Source organism: Accipiter gentilis, chromosome W (assembly GCF_929443795.1).
Source record: "Accipiter gentilis chromosome W, bAccGen1.1, whole genome shotgun sequence".
Lineage (NCBI taxonomy): Eukaryota > Metazoa > Chordata > Aves > Accipitriformes > Accipitridae > Astur > Astur gentilis.
Genome location: NC_064918.1, coordinates 8130231 through 8148756, shown reverse-complemented (window position 1 = coordinate 8148756; position 18526 = coordinate 8130231). Strand labels below are relative to the sequence as shown.

Here is an 18526-nt window from a genome sequence, read left to right as displayed (position 1 = left end):
GGGGAGGAGACGGAGGAGAGAAAAAAGAAAAAGAAACTGGAACCTCGAGGGTTGAGATAAAGGCAGTTTACTGGGACAAACACAAAGAAAATTACTACAACAACAACGGCACTAATGAAAAAAAAGTATACAAAAAGAGTGATGCACAGTGCAACTGCTCACCACCCGGGACCCGACGCTCCGCCACTTCCCCCACCGAAAACAGAGACCACCCTCTGGCCCGCTCCCCATTTATAGAGCATGATGTCACATGGTATGGAATAGCTCCTTGGCTAGTTCAGGTCAGCTGCCCCGGCTATGCCCCCACCTCCCAGGTTCCTGTAAAAATTAACTCTATGCCAGCTGAACCCAAGACACTCAGGAGGAGGTATTTTAAGGACTCGAAGGGGTATTGATGGGCTTTCGGTATAGCTGCCTTGGAGACGGAGGGCACTGAACAGTTGTCTACCCTGCCTGGTCTCTCTCAAGACCTTTCGACTGTGGGGTTGCTGAAGGTTGAAGAACAACAAGTGCCAATTGCTACCACGACGGTGCACCGGCGGCAATATCGCACCAACCCAGACTCTCTGATTCCCATCCACAAATTGATTCGCCAACTGGAGACCCAAGGAGTGATCAGCAAAACTCGCTCACCCTTTAATAGTCCCATATGGCCAGTGCGGAAGTCTAATGGGGAATGGAGATTAACCATTGACTATCTCGGCCTGAATGAAGTTACCCCACTGCTGAGTGTTGCCGTTCCAGATATGCTAGAACTTCAATACGAGCTAGAGTCAAAGGCAGCCAAGCGGTATGCCACAATTGACATTGCTAATGCATTTTTCTCAATCCCTCTGGCAGCAGAGTGTCATCCACAATTTGCCTTTACTTGGAGGGGCATCCAGTACACCTGGAATCGATTGCCCCAGGGGTGGAAACACAGCCCCACCATTTGCCATGGACTAATCCAGACTGCACTGGAAAAAGGTGAAGCTCCGGAACACCTGCAATACATTGATGACATCATCGTATGGGGCAACACAGCAGAAGAAGTCTTTGAGAAAAGGAAGAAAATAATCCAAATCCTTCTGAAAGCCGGTTTCACCATAAAGGAAAGTAAGGTCAAGGGACCTGCACAGGAGATCCAGTTTTTGGGAATAAAATGGCAAGATGGACGTCGTCAGATCCCAATGGACATTATTAACAAAATAGCAGCTATGTGTCCCCCAACGAATAAAAAGGACACACAGGCCTTCTTAGGTGTCATGGGGTTTTGGAGAATGCATATTCCAAATTACAGTCAGATTGTAAGCCCTCCCTATCAAGTGACCCGGAAGAAGAATGATTTTAAATGGGGCCCTAAACAACGACAAGCGTTTGAACAAATTAAACGGGAGATTATTCATGCCATAGCTCTTGGGCCAGTCCAGACAGGACAAGATGTTATAAGTGTGCTCTACACTGCAGCTGGGGAGAATGGCCCTACCTGGAGCCTGTGGCAGAAAGCACCTGGGGAAATCCAAGGCCGACCCCTTGGGGTTTGGAGTCGAGGATATCGAGGATCCGAGGCTCACTATGCTCCAACTGATAAAGAGATACTGGCAGCGTATGAAGGAGTTCGACCCGCCTCAGAAGTGGTTGGTACTGAGACACAGCTCCTCTTAGCACCCCGACTGCCAGTGCTGGGCTGGATGTTCAAAGGGAGGATCTCCTCTACACATCACGCGACCGATGCTACGTTGAGTAAGTGGATCGCACTGATCACACAATGGGCTCGCATAGGAAACCCGAGTCGCCCAGGAATTTTAGAAGTGATCACGGACTGGCCAGAAGGCAAAGATTTTGGAATGTCGCCAGAGGAGGAGGTGGCACGGGCTGAAGAGGCCCCACTGTATAATAAACTAACAGAAAATGAGAGGCAATATGCCCTGTTCACTGATGGGTCCTGTCGCATTGTGGGAAAGCATCAAAGGTGTAAGGCCGCTGTATGGAGTCCTACACGACTAGTCGCAGAAACCACTGAAGGAGAAGGTGAATTGAGTCAGTTTGCAGAGGTGAAAGCCATCCAGCTAGCATTAGATATTGCTGAAAGACAAAAGTGGCCAGTGCTCTATCTCTATACTGACTCATGGATGGTGGCAAATGCCCTATGGGGGTGGCTACAGCAATGGAAGCAGAGCAACTGGCAGCGCAGAGGTAAACCCATTTGGGCTGCCACACTGTGGCAAAATATTGCATCCCGGCTAGAGAATCTGGTTGTAAAAGTATGTCATGTAGATGCTCACGTACCCAAGGGTCAGGCCAATGAAGTACATCAAAACAACGAACAGGTGGATCAGGCTGCCAAGATTGAAGTGGCTCAGGTGGACCTGGACTGGCAACATAAGGGTGAGCTATTTATGGCTCAGTGGGCCCATGATACTTCAGGCCATCAGGGAAGAGATGCAACATATAGGTGGGCTCGAGATAGAGGGGTGGACCTGACCATGGACACTATTACACAGGTTATCCATGAATGTGAAACATGTGCTGCAATTAAGCAAGCTAAGTGGTTAAAGACCCTGTGGTATGGAGGGCGATGGCTGAAATATAAATTTCGGAAAGCCTGGCAGATTGACTGTATCACACTCCCACAAACTCACCAAGGCAAGCGCTATGTGCTGACAATGGTGGAAGCAACCACCGGATGGCTGGAAACATATTCTGTACCCCATGCCACTGCCCGGAACACTATCCTGGGCCTTGAGAAGCAGGTCTTGTGGCGACATGGCACCCCAGAAAGAATCGAGTCAGACAAGGGGCCTCATTTCCGAAACAACCTCATAGACACCTGGGCCAAAGAGCATGGCATAGAGTGGGCGTATCATATTCCCTATCATGCACCAGCCTCTGGGAAAATCGAGCGATACAATGGACTGTTAAAGACTACATTGAGAGCAATGGGGGGTGGAACCTTCAAACATTGGGATACACATTTAGCAAAAGCCACCTGGTTAGTCAACACCAGAGGATCTGCCAATCAGAATTTTTACATACTGTAGAAGGGGATAATGTCCCTGTAGTGCATGTGAAAAATACGTTAGGGAAGACAGCCTGGGTTACTCCTGCCTCAGGCAAAGGTAAACCCATTTGTGGGATTGCTTTTGCTCAAGGGCCTGGGTGCACTTGGTGGGTGATGCGAAAAGATGGAGAAGTCCGATGTGTGCCTCAAGGGGATTTGATTTTAGGTGAAAATAGCCAGAATTAAACTGTATGACAGTACTTGCTATATAACCCTGCTACTGTATGTTATCATTACTACAATTGTTATATGCTATATCCATAGTACTATAGTAAGAATCACTTGGATCAAGCAGGAAAGAACTGCGATAAAACTGAGCAAAACGCAGTAGCGATGGAACCAGAACTGACTCCAGCATGCAACAATCCAACGGTGCACACCAACCTCCTGCTGCGTCAACTGTCATCTGCTCATCACACCACACTGAAGCCCAATTCTGCTCTACCGACTGAGAGGACTTTTGCACCATTCCTCCTGCCCAGACAGACTGGTATGACAGATGGAGCCCAGAGTCGGAAACTAATTGAACTCAACAAATGTTTTATGAACATAACTCATGAACGAAAGGAATTATATCTGTGTGTGTATACATACATATATATATATATCATTGTTCATATGTCTCGAAAGGATGGAAATGTGGTGATGATTGACCAGGATGTAACTAAAGGTATGGGAACTGAGCATGACGTCAATGGTATAGAATAAGGGGTGGATACTGTCCTGGTTTCAGCTGGGATAGAGTTAACTGTCTTCCTAGTAGCTGGTACAGTGCTATGTTTTTATTTCAGTATGAGAAGAATGTTGATAACACTGATGGTTTCAGTTGTTGCTCAGTATTGTTTAGACTATAGTCAAGGATTTTTCAGCTTCTCATGCCCAGCCAGGGCACAAGAGGTTGGCACAGGACACAACCAGGGCACCTGACCCAAACTGGCCAACGGTGTATTCCATACCATGTGACGTCCCATCTAGTTTAGGAACTGGGAAGTGGGGGGCAGGGAATCACCGCTGGGGGACTAGCTGAGTTTCGGTTGGCGGGTGGTAAGCTATTGCCCTGCGCATCATTTGTACATTCCCATCCTTTTATTACTATTGTTATCATTTTATTAGTGTTATCATTACCATTTTTAGTTTCTTCTTTTCCTGTTCTATTAAACCGTTCTTATCTCAACCCCGGAGTTTTACCTTTCCCCCCCCCCCCCCCGATTTCCTCCCCCCTCCCACTGGATGGGGGGGGGGGGGGGGGGGGGGGGAGTGAGTGAGGGGCTGTGTGGTGCTTAGTTGCTGGCTGGGGTAAAACCACAACAGACTCTAAGTAATTTTTTTTTATTTTTTTTTTTAAAGATATGGTGACCCTAAAGAACATCTCACACCACTTCGGAGCAAGGCAGCAATAATCATTTCAGTCAGGAACTCGGCTAGCAATTCAGCAGAACCAGGAGGCTGAACAAGAGCGGATTTGAATCCCCCTACCTCCTCATCTCTAACAGATATTAGACCTACATGCTCTGACCTGCTCCAAGAAGTTACTTTCCTAGAACTAGCGTGGCTCAAAACATGGCAAGTCTCATCTGCTTCCCTTGTCCCACCTCTACAAAGTCTGGTATAAGACTGGTACAGCAGCCATAGAGTCAAACCAGCAATTCGCTGTCTGGGGACATGATTTAAGCAATGCTAGCAAAAGAGCTTAGGCAAGCCAAGCATAAATTAATCTCTTCCATTTTTACAAATGTGGGTCTAACCAACAAGTCCTTTTAAATACTGCAAGGCACTGCCAGTGCGTTCTTCTGCGAGGACTGCAGCACTTTCTCACTTTGAGGGGAAAAAAGGAAGTCGCAGTACTCTATGTTTGAGAATACCACCAGAGGTAACACACAGAAACATGAAACATCAAGTTACCTTAGACAACTGTGTGTAGGAGTGAAATGAAGAACTGATGAAGACACAAAAATAATTGCATTTAAGGAAGCTAAAGATACTCAGTCCACCAGGAAAAAAGATCATCTACTGGCCAATCATAAGAGATATCTGTTTGAAAGCAAGAAGCAGGAGAGGCTACCACCAAAGCAGGCCATCTCATCCCAGCTCAAATGCTCTTCTGATGCCTGTAGCAAACTTAGTGAACAGACAGACATAATTTCCCCCCCTTCAGCTTTACTACTGAAAATAACAAACTTTTCTCAGTCCCCAAGAGGGCTTTGCAACTCACTTAGTAAAAGCAGTTGGGATATAGCCAGTATACTCAGCATGTATTGATGAGAACATTTCTTCCCAGAGAAGCGATAAACTTCCTGTTATCCTGTGAATCAATGGTGGATATGTCCAAAAGCAGGTACTCTTCAAAACTGAAGAAAATTTCCACCTAAAATTTCATTCTCTCGAACTTGTTATCCTCAGAGTCAAAGCAGAGAAGCAAATGCTTGCTCTCTATTACATATTCCAAAATGGACACCAATCCATTGTACAAGATCATACTTTAAACCTCAGAAAGAGTAAAAACAGTCAGGGAGGCCACACAGGGTTAGAGCTGGAACTGATGGATTTACTAGTTGCAAGCAGCTGCATCACTACAATGTAAATTTTATACTGACAGAGACAGAATAACCTCACAGGGACCTTATATTCAAAATGGCACAAGACTTCACAGAAGATGTGCATGTGCAAGTGAGGGGAAAGTGGAGATGCATTTCCTACAGACTGTCTGTGGAAAGTGACAGATAATTGATGTCTAGAAGCTGAAAGACAACTACTGCAGCCAAGGTCTTAAAATGTCTGGAAAAAAACAGGTACATCATCATGACTGACTCCCAGTCCTGCTGTTAGCCAGCTACCCTCTTAATCTCCTGCTCCACAGATCAAATCAGTGATGGGGTCACTTCCTCTTTTCTTATCAGGTTGTCTTCAATTTCACAGCAAGGAAGATGCAACACCTGAGAGGCCACATATACCTTACAGTCCCTGTGGGTAAGCCGAGGGCTTTCCTTGAATGAAAGCTTTCAGAATTAAAAGGCACATGTTGTTCTTCTCTCTCACCCTGGCATTTTGCTCATCTTGTCTGACTCCTTAAAGACCTGCCACTATCTACTGGCAGAGAGAATATATGGCTATTAGTGTAGCAGAAGTTGGTGTCTGAGTAGATATTAATATCAAGCTACAGATAACAAGCTCCTGGGAGTTATGGAAGAATCCCAAGAGGAGACTGTGCAGGTTTAAGTCTTCATAGAGTTCAGTGCCCCTTTTTAAACACCTTTCTTCACTCAAGAAGATTTCCAAAAATACTGACAGAGCAACTACATATAAGATTTTGTACAAAGAAGTGGAGAAGAAGAAGAAACAGCATGCCTACATAGACAGTGCCAGCCAGAACACTCTCCTGTGTCCTGACAAGTCATCCTCTAGCAACAGCAGCTGCATCCCTCACCACAGCCATTCAGAGCCTGTGCTGGAATTTCTCCCTGGCCTGGGGAGATAATAAAAATGCTCCTGTACCCCTGCACTTCAGACATGATACAGGGCAGAGGAGGGACAAGACAACCCCAATGACAGAACTGAAGTATGCAGGGAGGTTATTTTTAGGTTACTACTATAAGCAACACAGCAGCACATCAAAACAGGCTGTATAACTAAAAGCAGCACTATCTGAATTAGTTCAACTTCAGAACCCATAATAGTACTGCGACATTACAAGTCTCATGTACTGTAGGCATTTACAAAACATATAGCTGTGTAACCCCTCGGCTACATTACCATGAATAGGGATGACGTTTTCATTTTAGAAGCTTTTTCCTTCTAGAAAGATGAGTTTCTTGTGTATCTACACTAGAGACCTAACGTTATATTAACATACTCCAAGGCCTACAGGTATAACCTTTCTTTTTGCTTCTTAGTTACTCTGGCTTTTCTGTTTTCAGGTTTTTCCCTATTTTAGGAATGCATCAGACAAAACAAAAAGATCTTAACACATAGCGCAACTTCCCTAGGATGAGACAGTCGGTATTTTCCAAAAATAAAGAATGCAGATCTTAAGCATGCTGAACACTCATACTGTCCAATGACTAAAATGATATTCCTTTTTTGAAAACTAAGCATCTAGTAGATAATCTAGTTATTTCTTTTCTGTTTTTTTCTTTTCTCATGTTCAAAAAAAAAGCTGTATAGAAATGCATCTTCTGTATCTTCAGAGTTTCTGGAAATTTTACACCTCCAGGACCAGCGTAGATTTGGCATCTCAGCTAGAAAGCCAACCACCTCACTGTAGGATATGGCTATGCAAAATCCTTAGGTTGGCTGTAGCCATCACAACTAGAGCTACCAGCCCGAGGTCCCACAGCCTAGCAAACATCTGCAAGGAATCAGCCTGGCCACAATGCTTCAGAACAAGATAAAAGAACTTTCGAGGGATGCAACGGGTCTGCAGAATGCCTGACAGTTCGAGAACAGCATGACCTTGAGCAGCTTGTAGTGTATCCTTCAAAGTCTGGAAAGACCCGAGAAGAGCGGTACAAAAACAAGATAATGATAAGAAGAACCATCCTGACGAACTCACCAATCATGAACTGTTAGTTACTAACTAAACCAATCATATACTAACACATACTCTGAAGAAGGGGATAAAAAGGTGTGTTAGAACAATAAAGTAGCCATTTTGCATGATCTATTACTTGTCATGTCCGTCTCTACCGCGACAAACGGTGACCCCGATGCATTTGGGCGAACAGATCATTTAAAGGCGATAGATCTGGCACTAGCAAGAAGTATACCGGCGGCGATGAGAGCTGAGGAGGAGTATACTAGCGACGAGAAGAGCTGCAGAGACGGAGCCTGGTGAAGCTGAGAGCAGTGGTAATCTGCTTGGTCCGGACCTGAGCCTAGACACCTAAAAAGGTGAGACACCAGGGACCAAACCGTTAGAATGGGGCAGCAATTAACAAAAGAAAAGGAGACGATTTTGTCTACCTGGAAAGCCCTATTAAAGAGGAAAGGGGTTAAAACTCCAGAACAAAGCCTGAAAAGGATTTTAATATGATGCAAGATGCAAGGCTTTGCAGCCACAACAGTTACTGCATTCAGTGTGGGTGCATGGCAAGCAGTGGGATGGAAAATGTTTGATGAGATCTCTAAAGGACAGAAAGAGCTGTGTAAGTTGGCGATTGTATGGCATCTATTACGTGAGACCCTGAAGGAATGGAAAGCAGAATGTGATGTGAATGATCAGCAAAAGAAAGATGATAAACCAGAAAATGTTAGGAAGGAAAAAGATTCTGACCAAGGAACAACTGAAGCCGATGCTGCAGTATTAGCAGTAGCAGGCAGAAAACCCCTCACGGGCAAAATCAGATCATGCCCTTATCCACCTCCTCCTCCTACGCCATTAAATACTTTACTGGGCGATGAGGGGCCCTCCTCACCTACTGGTGCAGCAGCAGAAGGGGTGACTCCATCAGCCCCCTCTGAGGAAAAAAATATGGCGAATCCGGCGAATAATACCGAGCCGGAAAGTGAAAGTCGAAATGAAAGTGATGCAGAAGAAGCTCTAATTGATGCTATGCGATCTCTGCATCTCGCAGATAAAACCATAACGAAAGAACCTCTGCCATGGACTCTCCCTCCGTCCACAATAACTGTAGTCCCGAGATCCCCTGATCAATTTTGGGAGGGAGTTAAGAGATATGCTGCCGACACTGACAACTGGGATCTAGTAGAACACCTCAGCCCGTGCTCTCTAACACCAGCATTTCTAAAGCCTCTAGATAAAGCAGCAGAGGCTCCTGCTACATTTCCTGTTTTCAAAGCTGCTGCAGGCACAAACCAGCACGATGAGCACAATCCCATAGGCTGGAAAGTGGTGCAGAATTTGCAGAATAAAGTACAAAAATTTGGAATCAATTCTCCTGAGGTGATGAAACTTATTCAAACAATCAGCACAGATCTGCTGTGTCCATATGACATTATGCATCTTGCACAAGTACTGTTTCAGCCTGTACAATTCCAAGCGTTTCAATCTACTTGGAGGCAGATGGCACGCACAGCAGTGCTGCATAATTCACAACTGCCACAGGGTGACTCGAGATTAGGCCTTAGAGAGGATGCTTTGCTTGGTGAAGGTCTGTTTAGTAACCCTCAGCTGCAGGGTACATGGCCTCCGATTGTTCTCGAACAAGCACAAAATCTAGGGCTTATGGCATTAAAGCGAACCATGGAAATGGCAGCTCCAAAGCAAAAATACATTGCTATCCACCAAGGCCCCAGAGAACCCTTTTTACAGTTTCTAGAAAAAATATCTGCCGCCCTGGAAAAACAGGTAGAAGATGAGGTCTTAAGACAAATGCTGTGCAAACAGTTAGCAAAAGATAATGCTAATGAGGACTGTCAAAAGATAATACAGGCTTTACCAGGAGATCCTTCTGTTCCCAACATGGTGGCTGCATGTTCTAAAGTTGGGACAGTGGAACACACAGCAGCCGTCCACTCGGCAGCACACGTGGCCGCCCTAGCCAATGCTATGAGAAATTCAGGGAAATGCTTTGGGTGTGGCAGAGAAGGGCACATAAAGGTAACTTGTCCACACAAAACATCACCAGGTAAACAACTGGTGAACAACCCACCAGAGATTAATTGCAACAAATGTGGAAAATTAGAACATTTTGCAAAACAGTGTCGTTCTAAATTTCATGTTAATGGACAGCCGCTACAGGAAAACCACAAAAAGAGCGCAAGAATGCACGCAAAGACAACAAATCCCCCTCCCGACAGCGGGCCAACTCCCCTCTGTGAACAATTGTCAGCCGCAACAGCTGACTCAGCAGGGTTGGATGTATCCACCGCCGACACAGTCACTATAGTCACAAAAGACATCATTAAGGTCCCTCTTAATGCAAGGGGTCCTATAGGACGAGGACCGAGTGCATTGCTACTGGGAAGATCAAGTAGCACATTAAATGGACTAATTGTGCATGTAGGAGTTATTGATGCTGATTTTACAGGTCAAATCAGCGCGATGGTTTCAACCCCCTACCCACCAGTAACAATCCCAAAAGGTACTCGCATTGCTCAACTTGTTCCTTTTTCGAGTTCTATTTCAAAAGCAGAACAGTGACTGCGATGCGCTGGAGGCTTCGGCTCTACGGGACCCCCTCAAGTCTGCTGGTCTCACACTGTTTCATCATCCCAACCACATATGATGTGCACACTGTCGAATCACGGAAGATCGCCGACTACAGTAAGGCTTGCAGGGCTCCTGGATACCGGAGCCGATGTGACTATTATTGCCGATTATCTGTGGCCGTCTACCTGGCCAACAGAGGAGGCTGGTATGGGAGTAGTGGGGCTGGGAGGATCCACACAAGCAAAGACGGCAGCCACACCAGTTCTGATTACCAATCCTGAGGGCCAACAAGCAGTCATTAAACCATATGTGATGGCAGCTCCCCTCAATTTATGGGGGAGGGATTGCTTGTCGCAACAGGGGGTGAGAATTACCACAGATCTTTAATGGGGGCCACTGTGCTGCAGGGTGTTAGACAACCCATGCTTGTTTTAACTTGGTTAATAAATAACCCTGTGTGGGTGGATCAGTGGCCCCTACCAATTGAAAAATTAAAGGCCCTGCAAGAATTGGTAGCAGAACAACTAGCTGCCGGACACATTGAACCATCTCAGAGTCCATGGAATACTCCAATGTTTGTGATAAAGAAATCAGGAAAATGGCGATTTTTGCATGACCTGCGGCAAGTCAATGCTGTCATGGCCATGATGGGGGCTCTGCAACCAGGCATGCCTTCACCTGCCATGATCCCTCAAGATTGGGAAATCGTTGTCATGGACCTTAAGGATTGTTTTTTTTATGATTCCATTAGCTTCCCAAGACAAAGAAAAATATGCATTTTCTGTGCCTTCTATCAATCATGCAGAACTGGCAAAAAGATATCAGTGGAGAGTTCTGCCGCAGGGCATGAAAAATTCACCAACAATTTGTCAATGGTTTGTAGCACAAGCTCTGTCACCTATAAGGGACAAATTCCCTACTAGTTATTGTTATCATTATATGGATGACATTCTGTTAGAATCAGACAACAAGGAGCAGTTGAATGACATGAAAAATTTGGCCACAAATTCGTTAAAACAATATGGGTTAGTTATTGCCCCTGAAAAAGTGCAAAAAATAGAACCCTGGAAATATTTGGGAATGACAATTACAAATAAGCAGGCTGTGCCCCAACTTGTGAAACTCAACCTTGTGGTTAAGACACTCAGTGATGTACAGAAATTAATGGGATCCTTGAACTGGATCAGGCCCTATCTTGGACTGACCAATTCGCAGTTGCAAAATTGGTACAATTCTTTGTACTAATTGACAAAACTGTGCCATTTGGTGCTTTGGTGCAGTGGAATTCTGAGTGGGATGACCCATTACATATTTTAGAATGGATGTTTTTGTCATTCCGACCACGAAAAACTGCTCCTGGCTTGTTTGAACTTATTGCTGATGTAATCATAAAAGCCAGAAAACAGTGTTTACAACTAACAGGACATGATCCAGCTACGATTGTTTTACCTGTTCAAAATTGGTATTTTGAATGGTGTCTGGCAAACAATTACGAGCTGCAACCAGCTATGGCGGGTTTTCAAGGACAGATCTCTTATCATCTACCGTCGCACCCGCTCCTGAAATTTGCTTGAGAAATATCATTTGGTCAGAAAAATTTAAGTCAGCCAGAACCTGTGAAAGGCCCCACTGTCTTTACAGATGGTTCTGGAAAAACAGGTAAAGCACCAGTAGTATGGTATGAAAACAACAACTGGAACAGCAAAGTAGTATATCAAAATGGTTCTCCACAAGTAGTAGAACTGCGTGCACATGGCATGTTGAAGCAGCAGCTTCAAAAACAAAAAGAGGGAATGATTGGGGAGCCACCACAGGCATGTTTAGATAAAGCAGTTTATGTTTTTAGCTTTCTCCATTATGGGGATAATTCTTCTCTACCTCCTCTTTTTCAACACTTCTCTTTTTTCAACACAGAATTTATAAAAAGGCATCAAAGTACATGTTAAAGATTTAGTTACTGGTCAGTGGAGTGGACCATGTGAGCTATTAACCTGGGGGGGGGCAAGGTTATGCTTGTGTTTCCACAGATACAGGCCCACAATGGACTCCCGCTCAATTTGTACGACCATCATCATCTGGAACATCCTAGACGGTGCGGCAATACAAATACCACCTCAGCCAAAAAACTAACGTGTAGGTCACCTTAGCCAATATAACAGGTCAAGATTCTCTGTGCATTGCAACCGCGCCACAAAGCCCATGAACCAATAGACAAGATGGCTATGACTCGTGCAGTGTGCCTGGCCAGAGAGCGCATGCATCATAGGTTGCAACTGAGGCGGATTTTGGCACCCGCTGGCCACGTGTGCTGAAATCTGTTCCTCTGCAACTGTATAAATACCAGGATTTTCCGAAGAGCATTGGGCTAGTGTACGGTGAGGCCATCGTTGCCTCCGTGGGGATGCCTATGCAAAGCTGGCACCTACCGATTGCTGGGCCGAGTTCACGGAGCAAGATGGCACAAGAATGTATGGATGGTTCATCTTCCTTACAGTCCTCGGATGGACGTAGTCATGGATACTGCCGCAAACCAAAGAAAACATCTGGATGACCCTGGCTGATGTGACCGGACAAGATTGCTTATACCTCAGTACAGCAACACCAAGCAATCCCTTTTTCACAGGTTTAATAGGGGGTTCCACTGACATCAACAAAGTTTAAGAACTTATTGATGGAGACCCCTGTGCAGCAGGTCATGGACTCAATGGATGGGAATGCCTGGTTTCCATGGATTGGGCATTCACCCTCATTGCCACCCCAGGAATCACAAATTCTGGGGTCCCTGAATACAGACTGGTGTAGTATTATCTGATTTACTGTTAGACATTGATAGTGTCAGACATGCTACACTACAAAATAGAGCTGCAGTTGATTTCTTGCTTTTAGCACAAGGACATAGTTGTGACGAGTTTGAAGGGATGTGTTGTATGAATCTATCCGATCACTCAGAATCCATTTTCAGTAGTATTCAACAATTAAAGAAGGGTGTCAGGAAGCTGACAGAAAGCAATGAATTAGATTGGCTGACAAAGATGTTCGAGGGTTGGGGATTGTCTGGATGGTTGATATCTCTGCTCAAGACTGCAGGGGTAGTGATCTTGGTTGTGATAACTATGCTCCTAATGTTGCCCTGTCTTTTCAGCCTTCTGCAAAGGGCCCTGCAGAGGGCAGCCGGGATGATATTTCTAGCACAAATACAAAAAGGGGGAATTGTCGGTGGATGCAACGGGTCTGCAGAATGCCTGACAGTTCGAGAACAGCATGACCTTGAGCAGCTTGTAGTGTATCCTTCAAAGTCTGGAAAGACCCGAGAAGAGCGGTACAAAAACAAGATAATGATAAGAAGAACCGTCCTGACGAACTCACCAATCATGAACTGTTAGTTACTAACTAAACCAATCATATACTAACACATACTCTGAAGAAGGGGATAAAAAGGTGTGTTAGAACAATAAAGTAGCCATTTTGCATGATCTATTACTTGTCGTGTCCGTCTCTACCGCAACAAAGAACCATTAACCCAATTTCTCCAGAAACTGCTCACACTTTTCACATGGGCAGAGAATTGGGAAACTAAAATACTGTGTTACACCTGCCACTTTCAAAAAGCAAGCCAAAGTCTCAGGAGTTTGTGGCAAAGCTCCTCTGAAGCTGATGCACTTTGACAGGTGCTTTTTCTTAGGAAAAGTTTTACTGGTGCCATGTGGGCAAGAGCACTTTTATTCTACTTCCATTTTTGTGCCAAGAACAGAAACCGCCTGCATCAGTGTACAGGAGCAACATGTGATCCAACACAATCATCTGTCAATTTGCCATCATATACCAGCCAGTGCTTGGTGTATGCTAGAGACACAAGCTCAGGAGGATTTCAGACAGCTGATCAATAGTGCCAGTATCAGTGGCAGGTTTGGAGACTAAGGGGCTCAGAAAGGCTTCAGACCAGCTTCTGAGAATGGCTTCCCTTCAGCATTTAACAGCCATAACTATCTCTTAATTTTGAAGATTAGCAGATCAGCAGGCCTGTCTGTCAGATGGTTTTTAGGCAGATCTCCAGCAGTTATCCTGGAGTTCAGCATGAAGACATCAAAAGCTAAGATGATACTTTATCTATACAGATGAACAGGACATTCAAAAGTGTGCATGCTGGTCAAGAACACAAAGGTTTTAAGGATTTCAAGAAAAGGCTAGCTTCACAAAGCTCACTTCAGGACCCTTCTCGCACTGACAGGTACTAGCCAGACTCAGAGGGAACAGTGCTCTCCTAGGACACCCTCCAACCTAAACAAAATGAAAAAACATTTCTTATAGTGTACACACTTTAGACCAGGCAAGGGACCTTCTCTTCTCTATTTGCTTTCAGCAGGGGATCATGTTTCAAAACAGTTTTTGACAGCTTTAGTGGCAGTTCACAACAGCTCTCAGGTTAACACCTGGAAAACAAAACTTCTACCTCAGCCCTTCGGATGGCGAAAACACTGCCAGACTCCTTTGGCCTTCAGCATTGGATGACCCATCTGTCCCCAAGACTGTGTGGAACTAAAAGCTTTTAAACTGGGAAGAAAGAAAAAAAAAAAAGTCCCAAGATGCTAAGGTTATTCTATACTTGAAAGTGTGGGATAGGGGGGAGAGGGAAGGGATAAATGGTAACTGTAATAGAACAAAGCAGCAGTATTAGGCAGAATTGTGTTACCCAAGCAAACTACTATGATAAACCCTAACCAGCTTCTGAACTGCAAGGATTCTTGCAAGCATCCAGTCCCTACATGCAAGACACAGACCAGAAGCTACAAAGCAGACAAAACCACTGGAAACGTTGTACCAGACTTATTCTGTCCCACTTATGAGCCCAATGCCAGCATTTCCAGGCACACGGAAGAATCCCACACATCCAGTAATAGCAACAGCCCCTCACATACACAAGGTTTCACTATGAACTCCATTAGTTAAAAATCAACTGAAACTCCGAAGCAAAGGTTCAGAGCATTCTTTTAATGCAAGTGTTAAATCCCTTTGTGAAAATTTCCTAATTCTTGGCTGCTGAAGAGGGGAAGGAAACCTACTTCCTAAGCTTACCATCACAGCTACATAATATACCATCCTACCCTGCGACAGCAGGACTGGACCAGGCAACCTCTTCGGGTTCTGGTCACTTCATGGCCATGCAAATGTGCACGCACATGCCAATTCCACTCCTCCACTATTATCATGGGGTTTTTAGAAAATACTTACATGTATTTTTTGTCTGCCAACAGCTTTTCCAAACTTGCTAATCTCACTACCGTGCCTACCACCCTCAACATGAATAAAGAGGGGCAGCCTTGTCATGTCTGCCGCCTCTGCTTGACAAAAAAAACCAACCCAAAAAAAAAAAAAAAACCAACCCACAAAAAAAAAAAAAACAAAACAACCCACAAAAAAAAAAAAAACCAAAACCAACCCAACCACAACACACAAGTAGGGCATGCAACAAGTCTACATCAGCTTTTATGGACAGTTTTCTTCCCCACCACAAAGGTTAGAAGCTTAAAAAAAAAAAACAGAAACAAACAACCACCACCACCACACTAAAAATATTTTCACAATTTTTCAACACTCCCACCATAAGAAAAGTGGTTTTCTTGCAACTGAGGGCTAATTTGAGTTTGTAGACCTTCATAGAAGAGTCTTTCTGTTCACAGGACAATTATTTTGTTCTCAACTTTTTGCAAACACTAGCTGCAACAAGAAACCAAGGATTGGTACATCAACTCTAAATAATGTACAGTTTGATATACTGGAAATCTCAGTAGTATCTTCAGTGCTAACATGAACCTGCCAATAACCTATTCTCACCTGCTATCAAAGGGATCTGTACAAGTATTTCATTAAAGTTCTTTCCACTTCTCCAAATATTTCATATCACCATTTCACACAATCAGATGTGGAGACAGAATTTGCTTACTCCAGGTGCCAAAGGGAATCAACATCTTGAGTGAGTCAGTCCGTTACCCAGCTTTCACTTTAATGCCAAGGTGAACTGTATTTCAACAGGTCCCAGGTTACACGTAACAATGCACCTTCAAGCGGAGAATGAGGCAGACTGGAGTAAGCAGAAAGGAACACGCAAGGGAACCTTTCCCAGATGGGAAACAAACAGATAAACACATTCAAATGTTCTGCAGAATGCAGCTGGGGCACAACACACACAAGCAAGCCTGTAACATCAAAGCAAAGCAGCTACACGCTCATAAGAAGTCTTGGACTACTTGGTGATGATCTAGCATTTCCCATGGCTGCCAGCCAGCTGGTCTTCCTTCACAAGTGTCATTTCAGAAGCTACCAAGAGCCCAGGACCATTGTACCTGCCCATTTATGCAGCCACAAAGTCCCACAAACCTGTATACTTCCTTCTCTGGCAAGATTCCCCAGGATCCCATGTAGTAGTGCAACCATTATGTCAACTTCTTCAGAGCTCTACGTGTCTATGAAGTGAAAAAACATCCTGAAATGAAAAACACATGCCCTGGCACGGGAAAAAAAAAACCAAAACAACCAAAAACCAAAACACAATGCCTCACAGATTGCTTTTTTACATAAAGAATTTTACGTGAGCAAAACTGTAATTTGACAGAGATATTTCTTTGCAAAACACCTGGATTTTTCACACAACGAGTATCTAATAGCAGTTTTGCACTAAGCAACAGCTATAAAATCAGCCACAGAGAGCATCTTGCAGCTTCATACCACAACTCACGCCAGACATCTATTTAACACCCATCCCGTGCAGGTATCCCGTCCCTGGGGAGCTCCTCTCAGAGCGGACAGCGCACAAACACCGCCTAATTCTTCCCCCAGATTTAATGTACATTGTAAGAATCAACTAAAACCCCACCAGTCCTCTGCGCCTCCAACTGCTCAGATGCTTTGGCTGCCCGTCCTTCTCCGGACGGGTTCCTCAGTCTTACCGCCTCTCCCCACCCCCCGGGAGCACTCCCCTCCCCGGCGCTGGAGCCCATCAGCCGAGACAGCGGGAAACACCCGCCCCATGCGCCAGCCAGGCCAGGGCGCTCCGGAACGCCGCTGCGTTTGGAGAAGCGACGTTTCAACCGAGGCAGGAGCAGAGCCGCTGCCGCCCGCTTGCCCCTGCCCTCCCCACAGGCGGCTTCTGCCGTTGCCACCGACAGCACCCAGGGAGATGCCAGGGGAGGACAAGAGTAGGACGGAAAAGCCAGGCGGACAATCGTGACCACGGGCGCCCCGAGATGACACAGCAGCCGCCGCTGGGCACGGCCCCAGTGGGGACACTGAGGGGACGGCCATTACATAACGATCACGGCGCGTGGGTCCGACCTCAGCGCTACCGCCGCCCCCACAGTACCGAACACCACCCCCCTCCAGCCCCCTGACGAGGCGGCGGCTCTTGGGGACAGCGCAGCCCCACCCGCCCCTCACCAGCAGCTGCATCTCGGCGCGAACGGCAGGCACCTGGAACCGGTCTATCTCCTCCATCATGATAGTGGAGGCAAGGCGGGAAGAAAAGCGAACGCAGGAAAACTCAAACACCGAAAGACAACGACGCCACCGCAGGTTCTGCCTTCTCGTCACCGCCGAAGTGACTCAGCCGCACCACTTCCAGGCTCGACCACTACCGCCCCGACCTACATCTACGTATGGGAGGGCGGGGCCTATGGCAATAATTCCGGGGCCCGGATGCTCAGTTCGTCGCAGCCCTCGCCTCACTGCCACCGGAACATACCATTCCCTACCACGAGGGAAAGGAGGGGGGGGAAGGAATAGCCAGCGCTGACGGCGTTCTGCGGCCGGATTGGTCGCACGCCACTTTCGGCGCGTTGCCATGATTGCCATAATCAACTTCTGGCCGGTGATTGGCCGGGAGGGCGTGGGGTTGTCGTGAGGAGCGGCTGGTGGCGGGGAGCCGCTGCGACAGCCGTCATTGTTATAGACGCTCGTGACAAATTGGAGGAACCAATTTGTAGTGAAAAAAAAGTCGAATTTATTAGCAAGCGATAAAAGAGCAAAACAGCGCTGGGCAGCCGGGGAGGCAGTGCTCCGCCATAAGCTCGCAACTTTAGGTTATAGTTACATTCCTTATATACATTCCATGTATCTCTTTCTTGCAAGTCTCCGCCTTGTCCTGCTTCTTCTTTCTTCATTCGTGCAGGTCTGTCACTAGGCAGATTCGGTCTATCTTCTCAAGGACGAGTGTCTTTTTGATATAGAATGTCCTTTGATGTAGAAAAATGCAGTCTTGGTGGAGCCCATCCCGTTATCTGGTAAATTATAGTTATAGTTGTTGTTCTTTTCCCTCCTTAGCTAGTAAGTTATAGCCGTTGCCCTCTTCCCGTGACCTTTACGCACCAATTAAGCAAGTTTTGTTA

General features: G+C 45.7%; 1 protein-coding gene across 5 annotated transcripts in view; it reads right to left on the bottom strand.

The window, feature by feature from the left end:
- Window positions 1-17845, bottom strand: part of LOC126035388 (protein FAM219A-like) — a 142527-nt gene extending 124682 nt beyond the window's left edge. For 2 of the 5 annotated variants that reach the window (XM_049793942.1, XM_049793943.1), the window contains exon 1: window positions 17580-17845. In XM_049793942.1, coding sequence (XP_049649899.1) covers window positions 17580-17639 — 60 coding nt within the window. In that variant the 5' untranslated portion in view covers window positions 17640-17845. Of the gene's footprint in view, window positions 1-16523; window positions 16610-17579 lie in introns of all 5 variants that reach the window. The other 3 variants (XM_049793945.1, XM_049793944.1, XM_049793946.1) reach the window with 3 other exon arrangements.
- Between the last annotated feature and the right edge of the window lie 681 nt (window positions 17846-18526).